General features: G+C 34.4%; 2 protein-coding genes across 2 annotated transcripts in view; both read left to right on the forward strand.

Moving 5' to 3' along the window:
- The window catches only part of n4bp2l2 (NEDD4 binding protein 2-like 2), a 3,752-nt gene extending 2,682 nt beyond the window's left edge, over positions 1-1,070 (forward strand). Inside the window, exons 4-6 of the mRNA XM_016268014.1 lie at positions 101-189; positions 427-503; positions 818-1,070. Coding sequence (XP_016123500.1) covers positions 101-189; positions 427-503; positions 818-941 — 290 coding nt within the window. The 3' untranslated portion in view covers positions 942-1,070. The remainder of the gene's footprint in view (positions 1-100; positions 190-426; positions 504-817) is intronic.
- A 1,478-nt stretch (positions 1,071-2,548) lies between these two features.
- Positions 2,549-9,478, forward strand: part of LOC107582244 (sister chromatid cohesion protein PDS5 homolog B-like) — a 42,127-nt gene continuing 35,197 nt past the window's right edge. The window contains exons 1-6 of the mRNA XM_016268008.1: positions 2,549-2,791; positions 4,764-4,890; positions 7,383-7,586; positions 7,981-8,067; positions 8,158-8,255; positions 9,168-9,294. Of these exons, the coding sequence (XP_016123494.1) occupies positions 4,783-4,890; positions 7,383-7,586; positions 7,981-8,067; positions 8,158-8,255; positions 9,168-9,294 (624 nt within the window). The 5' untranslated portion in view covers positions 2,549-2,791; positions 4,764-4,782. The remainder of the gene's footprint in view (positions 2,792-4,763; positions 4,891-7,382; positions 7,587-7,980; positions 8,068-8,157; positions 8,256-9,167; positions 9,295-9,478) is intronic.

A 9,478-nucleotide genomic window follows, 5' to 3' on the forward strand; every position in this document is an offset into this window, starting at 1 on the left:
TTTTTTTGCTTTTGGGGTCAAATATGACCAGGACTTTTTCTTGACATTGTTTCTGAGATTTGATACTATGGTAATTCTTTATGGCCTTGTCATTTCTAAGCTGAACAGGTGATGTTGGAGGGCCTATCACCTGTTATCATCGACAACACTAATGTTAAAGCCTGGGAAATGAAGCCTTATGTTCAAATGGTGAGTTGGCGTCTTTAAATAATGCCTGGGATTGAAATATTTTTGTAAAACGCAAGTTAGGCTTTAAATTGGCTCTGAACACTGGCTGAAAGTTTTATCAGCAGTGCTTTAGATCATTTCCATATGTTTGCTTTCAGAGATCTGTATTACAATGCAAGGACAGCTATTTGCTAAATGAACTATATCTGCTTACTAATTAGTTACACATTTTGTTATTATTTACTTTATTTCACACAGGCTTTAGACAATGGATACAGAGTGGACTTTGTAGAGCCAGATACCCGCTGGAAATATGATCCTGCCCAGTTAGAAAAGTAAGTCTGTTAATAGTTTTGGTTCTCAGTGACTTTTATTAATCTCTGAATGAGAAACACTATTGACTTTGGATCAGGTTTTGGCTTACGGTACAGAAGTAGAGATTTCAGTTGTGAGTAAGTGTATAAAATGTTTTATAGTCTAGGATCATTTAGTACATTTAATATCCCCATGAATAAGACCAGCTGACTCTGGTCGGATTGAGAGCCATTGGTACTTTCATTTATTTGTTTTATTTTCAACTGGCTTGGTATAGCCGTCTAATAGAGCTTGGCTGTCCTGGTAATTTCCTGTCTATTAATTTAATCAACAGGAGGAACAAGCACGGAGTCCCTCGAGAAAAAATAGCAAAGATGCTGGATGGTTTCGAGCGGCCGGTGAATGTTGACATTGTGATGAATTCTGTGGTGCCTATCCATAAAAAGAAAGCCCATTAACAGAGAACCAATGACATTTAGCTGTTCTTGAATTAGAAATATTGCCATGTTATCATTCTTAATGATAGTAGGTTTATATATATCTATATTTTTAATTATTTTCATACATACTGATGCAGCTAAAGATGTTTTTAATGACTGTATGGTGATTTTAATGTTTTAATGACCATTGGCATATCTGTTTATGTGAAATGTTAAAAACATTTTACAAAAGAAAGAGAACGTCTTTTTAAATAGTATCACTTTCTTTTGTATTTTCTGTAATTTTGCTTAGTGCACATATGAAAGTGTTCTTTGCTGTTCTGGTTTTGTCCATTGTAAATGACCACATGATAACTGGAACATTGGCAGGATAAGACCATTGGAGTCTGATAAATCCTTTGACATTTAGACAGTCTGACACATAAAATTAATGCTGAGCTTCCATATGGAAGACCAAATAAAAAATCATATCTGTAGTGACATGCTGAATTAGGAGTATTTTTTTTCTTCTTCAAAAGACCGGCAGCTCAGTCTACTACACACTGATCTAATCTCAGGGTTTACATTTTATGAATATGCTGGTGCGGTACATTGTTGATGGCTCATGTTCTAAACAAGTGCTTATTTTTTTGTAAATAAATGTTGATTTGTTTTGATAAAATGGAAATAATTAATTTCTACACTTGGGTGCTTTTCAGTGTGGGCTGATTAAAACGTTTCTTTCTCTTGAAAAAAATTTTTTAAGCACATTTTACGTAATTGAATATTTTAATTTGTTGGAAAACAGTTCCCAAAGCAGCGTTTTAAACATTTTTCAGAAATATAAGTGCTAAAGCCATTAGATTTCTACATTATTTCACTACAAGTAAATGTACATGATAGATAATGCTTCTCACTCAGGGTAAGAACCAGTGTTGTTATTAACTAAAACTAAAACGATTAAAAACGGTTTTCATTAACAAATAAAATATTTAATAGAAAATAAAACCTAAAAACATTAAAATGATAAATGTTGCCTTGTCAGTAACAAATAAAGTTCAGATTGAAGTATTAAAAATTATAAAGATAGATAAATCAAAGCTTAATAGACAATTATAAGAAATGACAAAAGCACATTATTAAAAGCAAAATTACTTTATCGTGTTATGTTCTTTTTATGGTGATTCCTTGACTTTTAAAAACTAGGTTTCATTTTTTTTATTTAAAAATGACCCCCAGCGCAGTATTATTTATATGTATAATTTATTATTATTGCTTTGTTTTTATATTTGCAGGTTTAATTACAACTTTAGTAATCTTACGTGCTTTTTGTCATTTTTTATTATTTGTAATATTTCTATATAGCTTTAATTAATTTTAGTTCCGTTTTAGTAGCTTTACCTCAACTTCTTGAAGTTATTTATTTAAGGCAACATTTCTGAAGTCTTCAAAGTTTGAATTTTCATCTAGTATTTCTATTTGATTTCATTTATTTGAACGACACTGGTTGCAGTGCCTTTATCCATCCATTGTAACTATATGAAGGCGGAGACCCGCTGTCACGCTTCTCATGGCCTATAGGTGTCACTGTTACAGGTGTGAGGTTGGGCGATCGCTGACTTGTCTTTGCGAACAAATATCACTAGCCATTTACATCACTATTAGAGCAGTTTATTTCTTTTTCCAACCCCAACCCTATAATATAGCCACAAGAAACACAGTCATGCCCTTAAATAAATAAACTCGAGCGGAGGAGGGACGTGAAGGATCTGTATTGAGCGGAGCTGCACTGACTGGTGCATATAGGGACAAATTGGCGCCATTTTGAAGCCGACAGGAGGATCACAGTGGAGGGAGAAGCGAGAGGAACGCGCACTTTTCTCAATAAGGTAAACGTCTGTTTGAGTTTAAACCGCAAGCGAGTGGAGTCGACCCGCGGCGTTATTGGGAATTATTATTTCGTGGCTGTTTTAGTAGGTGCTTTTTCCTTTTTCGGCGGTTGGTTGTCTATTCTTCTGTTAACCCATGCGAGGATATTGGACTCTCACTCTCTTTCTCCCCGAATTTGCTCTTTGTCTACTCAAAACGCAGATTGCAGTGACAATTGTTGTTGGTTTACGTGTAACGTGTGTTTGCGTGGCCGTTTTCATTGCAAAAGAGGGCCCTACACGTTCCTGGTGCCTCGTGTGTGTAACTGCACATGCATATGAGTGTTTGTGTTTAGCTCTGTTAGCTTAGCTTAGCTGCTCGTGAACCGCTTCAGCCTCTTTTTAAAATCCGATTCAAAACGTATTTCAGATTCTACTGCTGTAGTTTGCATTCATTTTTTTTCTTGTGGTTTAATTGAGTCCATTGCTTATTGAGATGAGACGTGCTGTTGCGCATTGGATCTAGATAGTAACAGAGGAGCTGTTAGTGGTGTGCAATGAATTTGAGCTTGTAAACACCCCCTTAGGGGTGTTCTCTCGGTTTCTATGGGATAAACCACTGTCAAAGGAATGAAATGACAGCTGCAATGTGATCAAGAGTGTATTTTGTCCTGGTTGTGCTGCACAAAGACATCAGTTGAGAAAGTCAACCTGCTGTCAGAGTGTAAGCCTCTCTTTCCCCCCCGTGCAGAATCGCTGTAATGCTGTAATGGTGTCTGTAAATAGCTGGAAATGTGATGCATTGTTTACTAATCGCATGCATAGAGGTGTTGTAAAATGCTTTGTGTTTGTGTCCCCTTGCATTATTAATTTCTTGAGTAATTGTGGCGTTATAACTATCATATATCGCTCTTAGCACCTATAATGCATTTATTTGTGTTTCGACTAATTTATTAATCGACTGTGTATTTAAAGACCACATGAAATCCAAATCAGTAGTTTAAAAAAAATAAAAATAAATTAGTAATATGTTTTTAAATTGTTAATATTTATGTTGTGTGTACAATGCTGTTTGTTTGTATGCATGTATGTATGTGTACTTTTTTTTAAATATATATATATTTCCACCTCTTATTGCAGATATAAAAAAAACTGATTTATTGTCATTTTGGTTTGCTGGACTTTATTTAATTTTTTTTCTTCGTGAAGGGATATTTTTTAAAGTCTGCATGAAATAAAAATGGTCCTAATTTTTAAATTAATATTATTATTATTATTATAGGTCTTATTGTGAATGATCCATGTATATTTCTCGTTAAAATATATACAGAAATATTATAACTCATCAAATATTGATAACACATCAGTAAAAAAATAAGTACAAGCCCTTCAAATACATCCTGCTCCAATTTCCTATTGATGAAAGATTTCATGGGGTCTTTCCTTACTTAATTTTTATGGCAGTAGTAGGATTAATTTAGCTGTTTATAACTATGAATTACAGCTGATTATTGTGCAACACTTATTATGCGGTTGTTTTAATTAGCATTTTTGTCTTGTCTGTTTTGATTAGGCTTGTTATTGTAATTCACATGTGGGCGTTGTGTTTTAGTTTGCTAATCGGTAAAACCTCTGTGCACATCAACTTGAATTGAAAGTATAGCTTTTTTTAAAATTAAAATGTCTCTGTGGCAAATGCATGAGACTGCTCTTTCTAAAATGGGTTTTTTAGCACCGTCAATATTTAACCGTCCAGAGGAAGTGATGTTTTGGCCAGCATTCTGCAGTTTTTGGGGGAAAAAAAACTGATTTTGCCTTATTTTTATTTTTTTTGGGTGTAGTCAGTCAAATCCATATTAAGAGTCCATTGGATCATCTCTTTGTCGGCACATTCTTTTCCATAAGAGTAATTGATAGGAATTTCTTGTTCATTTGTAAGCATTGTGCGCTGAAATATTCATGTCTTTTTTTATATTTTTTTACACGTTTGCAGCAAGCATTGATTGGAGAGCATGGCTCACTCCAAGAATCGAGCCACGGATGGCAAAATCACCTACCCGCCGGGGGTGAAGGAGATCTCCGATAAGATCTCCAAGGAGGAGATGGTTCGGAGACTGAAGGTGAGAAGCAATTTGTCATTCACCCAAGTGGAAACAGTTTGTTATTAGTGGTGAATGTTGTAATTTACAATGAATAATGAGTACTGAAGCTTGTCCATACAACTCTTTGGTTAGATATAGCCTACAAGTTTTCTAATGCCATTAATGAATAACCAGTGTTATTTATTATTTATTTACGATTGAAATAGCTTTTTAAAATTTTTTGTTTTTATTTTAATTTTTAGTAATTTTTTTATATTCCTATAAAGCTTACATTCATTCAAGTTTTAGTAATTTTAGATTTTTAATAAGTTTCTGAAAATAATAATAAAAAAATTATATAATGAAATAATTAAATTGAAATTTAGCTTTTATTTCAGTGTTAGTAATTTTAGTTCTTAAACTAAATGCAGGGCCATATGCTTACTTTTCTTTTTAGGAGCACGTTCAAAATTTTAGGAGCACCTTCTAATCAATAATCCAAAATTTTATCAAGAAGTAGCCTTCCCATTAAGAGGTGATATTTGACTCCTCTAACTTAACTATATTAAAAGTATGTCATCTTTTGTCAAATTCTTTAAATTATATTTTATAAGCTTTTTAAAAATTGTAATTAAAATGACAGAATAAGAACAAGTAGAATAAGAAATATAAGTTACCAATCAAATGAAATCAGTATTAACAAAATTAATTTGAAGAGGTGGCACAGAAGAACACAAAAGTGGCTTGGTGTACTTTCAGACATTTAATGAGGCTCAGAGGTGGCATGAATGCAATTAAATCCATAAATTCATGATGAGATTAATGTTTTAGATATAAAATTTTGAATATAGAAATTAGTGCTGGGCGGTATGACCAAAAATTTATATCACGATATTTTTCAAAATTAGACCGGTTTCACGGTATATGACGGTGTATTTTTTTTTTTCATGCATGACCGGGGGTTAATCATATTTTCTACTTATTGAGAGAGGAAATACTGCAGTATATTGACTTAGAATGCCCTATTTTACTGTCATGATGAGTGAATATTGTCAAAAAATACCACACTAAATAGTGACTAAACACGACCCCTTTTAATACATGTTAACCAGGAGTCACTCTCATTTATAATCGCGGCATCGTCTGATAAAATCAACATGCATCTACACTAAAGAGCGGCTATGCGGTTGTTTTGGCTATATTACTTTTTTGTCTCATGCAGAGCACTGTCTCCGTCTGAGTAACAAACTAAAAAAAACAACAAACAAAAAAGTGCATGTGATATTAACAGACGAACTATGCTCATGCTTATAATTCCAAACAATCAGTAAGCGACAGGTGCTAGGAAACGCTATTATATTCTCATTTATTGACGAGTCGGCTGCGGTGCGGCCAACTGAATGCGCTGCTTCTCTGCCGCTCACTGCACAGAACAGACCTCGCATTCGCGGGACAGCACTGGCAGCGTTCCAAACGTTGTTTAAGCGACATACTTTTTTTTGCAGTATTTAAAAAAATTCATATCATAACAAAAATAAACACCGGTATTCGGTATGAACCGGTATACCGCCCAGCACTAATAGAAATATTAAATGATTTAAATAACTGAAAAGATACTTTAAAAATGAAACTAAAACTGCCAGCAGGTGGCGGCAAGTCACTGATTTGATCACTGAATCATTCATTCAATTGATTCATTCGAACGGCTGATTCATTCAGGAATGAAGCAAGTGACTGTCTTTATGAATGGGTAATCATGAATCACTGACTAACTAGATTTGTTTAAAAGTTCATTCATAAACGAAACCCCGCTGTGTTTGTTTTAAACTATTTTCGACAACGAAATAGAGCAAAATCAATAGTGTTATAGTCAGACAATGTAAGTCACTTAATATTAACTTCTTGTTTATTGAATTGTATTGTATTAAATCAGTATCACATTTACAAACTCCCTTAAAAAACATTAAAAGCTGTCATTCATCTTAGTTAATCGCGATCTCACATTTATAATCAAGGAAGCTCTCTAGTACACTGCGTGATGAATCTCTTATTTACACCCTGTCTACACGTTGCTTATGAAAGGATTCGTGAGATATGTCTGTGATACATTACTCAACGCTGCAAAAACACGTAGAAAGTTTTTTTTTTGTTTTTTTGAACAGTATCAAAACTGTCAGTAAACAGAATTCATAATTAATTTGAATTTATGTGGATTGATCTATATTTGTCAGGATTTTTTTCTCCTTGGTATTTTAGCAGAAATATTTTGTGCAAATCTTTTCGTGTTCAGATTTGTTAATCTCTAAACCTCAGCTGAGGTTTTGTCATACAGAACGAAATTATAATTTTTCTGCTTGTTTTTACAGCTTGTAGATACTGTTTCCTCTCTCGGTGGCTTTGTCACTTATGTCTATTTTTAAGTAAGACTGCCAAGTGAAAGTGTGTTTCCCATTAGAGTGTCTTACATCACACTCTACATGTCAGTTGTATGCGTGGTTGACACACGGCTCTATGGTACTTTTCAAAATCAGATGGTGGTGAAAACCTTCATGGACATGGATCAGGACTCGGAGGAGGAGAAGGAACTCTATCTGAACTTGGCCTTGCATCTTGCCTCAGATTTTTTCCTCAAACACCCAGACAAAGACGTCAGACTACTCGTGGCCTGCTGTCTTGCAGATATATTTCGCATCTATGCCCCTGAAGCACCATACACATCACCTGATAAACTTAAGGTTGGAAAACTCAACATCTGTTGATTTGAATGCAGTGTTAGTTCCATATGTCAGTGAAGAACCATAAATGTTTACATCTTTAATTACATTTTAAATTCCCGCCATGATGACTACCATGTTGAGATCACATGACTTGAGTCTTTTATGGCCCCATTAAGTAAAATTGTGGTTTGTTTTGGGAAAGAAATATTCAATTGTATTAGTATGCATTAAAGTTGATGTGCTGAAATTTTGAAGGTGATATTTGTGTGTCAGTTTTTCTTCACCTTGAACAAAAGACAGTAACAGATCGAGTTGTTCAGCAGAAAATACTAAAATAACACTGCGGTCTCTCATGCATTGCCTTTACAGGTGCTTAATATATTTAAACTCTCTGCTCTTCTTTTCCACTCAGGATATTTTCATGTTCATAACTCGACAGCTGAAAGGGTTGGAAGACACCAAGAGTGCCCAGTTTAATCGATATTTTTATCTACTGGAGGTATGGCACCCAAATAATATAGAAAAGCAAGGTCTTACAATGGTTTCTGAACCAGCGTCTAACCTTGTCTTTCCCTCTCTGGCTCTCTAGAACATCGCTTGGGTGAAGTCCTACAACATCTGCTTTGAATTGGAGGACAGCAATGAAATCTTTACTCAGCTCTACAGAACACTGTTCCAAGTGATTAAGTGAGTCTGTTGTTCATGTCTGTCCATTCAAGAGTTCAATACAGACAAAAAATTACTTTTTATATTTTATTTATCTCACACACAAGCAAAAACATTTTCAACAGTCAAAAATAGTAAAAAATCTAGTTAGAAATAATGCATTTCTAAGACATATTTTTCTTTTTCCCCCCAATGTAAACAAGGTTAAATATTAAATAACTTTAAATTATAAAATGATGATTTGAAAAAAATATATATAAATATGAAAATACATAGTCATCGGTATTTACCAACATACAAGTACCTTTTCATCCATTTTAGACGGGTAACTTTTGAGTGATGATTCAGATGTTGCTTTATTGCCATATAAATAGTTTTATTGACGGTATTGGCTAATTTTATATCACCAAAAATATTGTTGTATGACATGTATACCTAGTTCTTTTTGTAGTCCCATAATAGTGCTGCCATTTGGTTGGAGAGCTCATCAGTGATTCTTGCAATAGCGACTGTCATAATACAGTAAAGCATCTCCTTGGTGTACTGTGTTCTGTTTGAGATGTAAATGTGAAGCTGCAGCCTATTTGTTATGTCCTAATGATCTGTCAGCCTCCTGCTCGCTGATATTATTTCCCTGCATTCGGTCAGATGACAATGATGTGTGCGAACCCAAGTGGAAACCCTTCATTGCATGTGCGCTATAAAGGCTGCATATGGGGGTGATTCATCTCAGCCAGTGATGTTCACTCAGTTGGAAATGTCCTCTATGAGCGGGACACTGCAGCGCTCGGTGTAAACGGAAAAACATAGAAGTATTTCTGTTTTCGCTGCCCCATTGCGTTTGCTTCCCATCTTCCACTCCTTCACTTTGACTGCCTGATGCACATGATTTTAGGTCAGTTCTTGTTTACCATTACTTGTTTTTCTCTTTAGCAATGGACACAACCAGAAGGTCCACATGCATATGGTGGATCTCATGAGCTCAATAGTCTGTGAGGGCGACTCTGTCTCACAGGAACTCCTGGATACTGTTCTGGTTAACCTGGTCCCAGCACACAAGGTAAAGAGAACTAATAAACTTCAATTTCTCAACAACAAAAAAAAAAAATCCAGGTCATCCAAGGAAAAAATAAATAAATGCAAATAAAAATATAAAATACAACATTTTATATATATATATATATATATATATATATATATATATATACACACACACACACAGTGGGTACAGAAAGTATTCAGAC

This window comes from Sinocyclocheilus grahami, unplaced genomic scaffold, assembly GCF_001515645.1.
Source record: "Sinocyclocheilus grahami isolate Dianchi unplaced genomic scaffold, SAMN03320097.WGS_v1.1 scaffold42.1, whole genome shotgun sequence".
Lineage (NCBI taxonomy): Eukaryota > Metazoa > Chordata > Actinopteri > Cypriniformes > Cyprinidae > Sinocyclocheilus > Sinocyclocheilus grahami.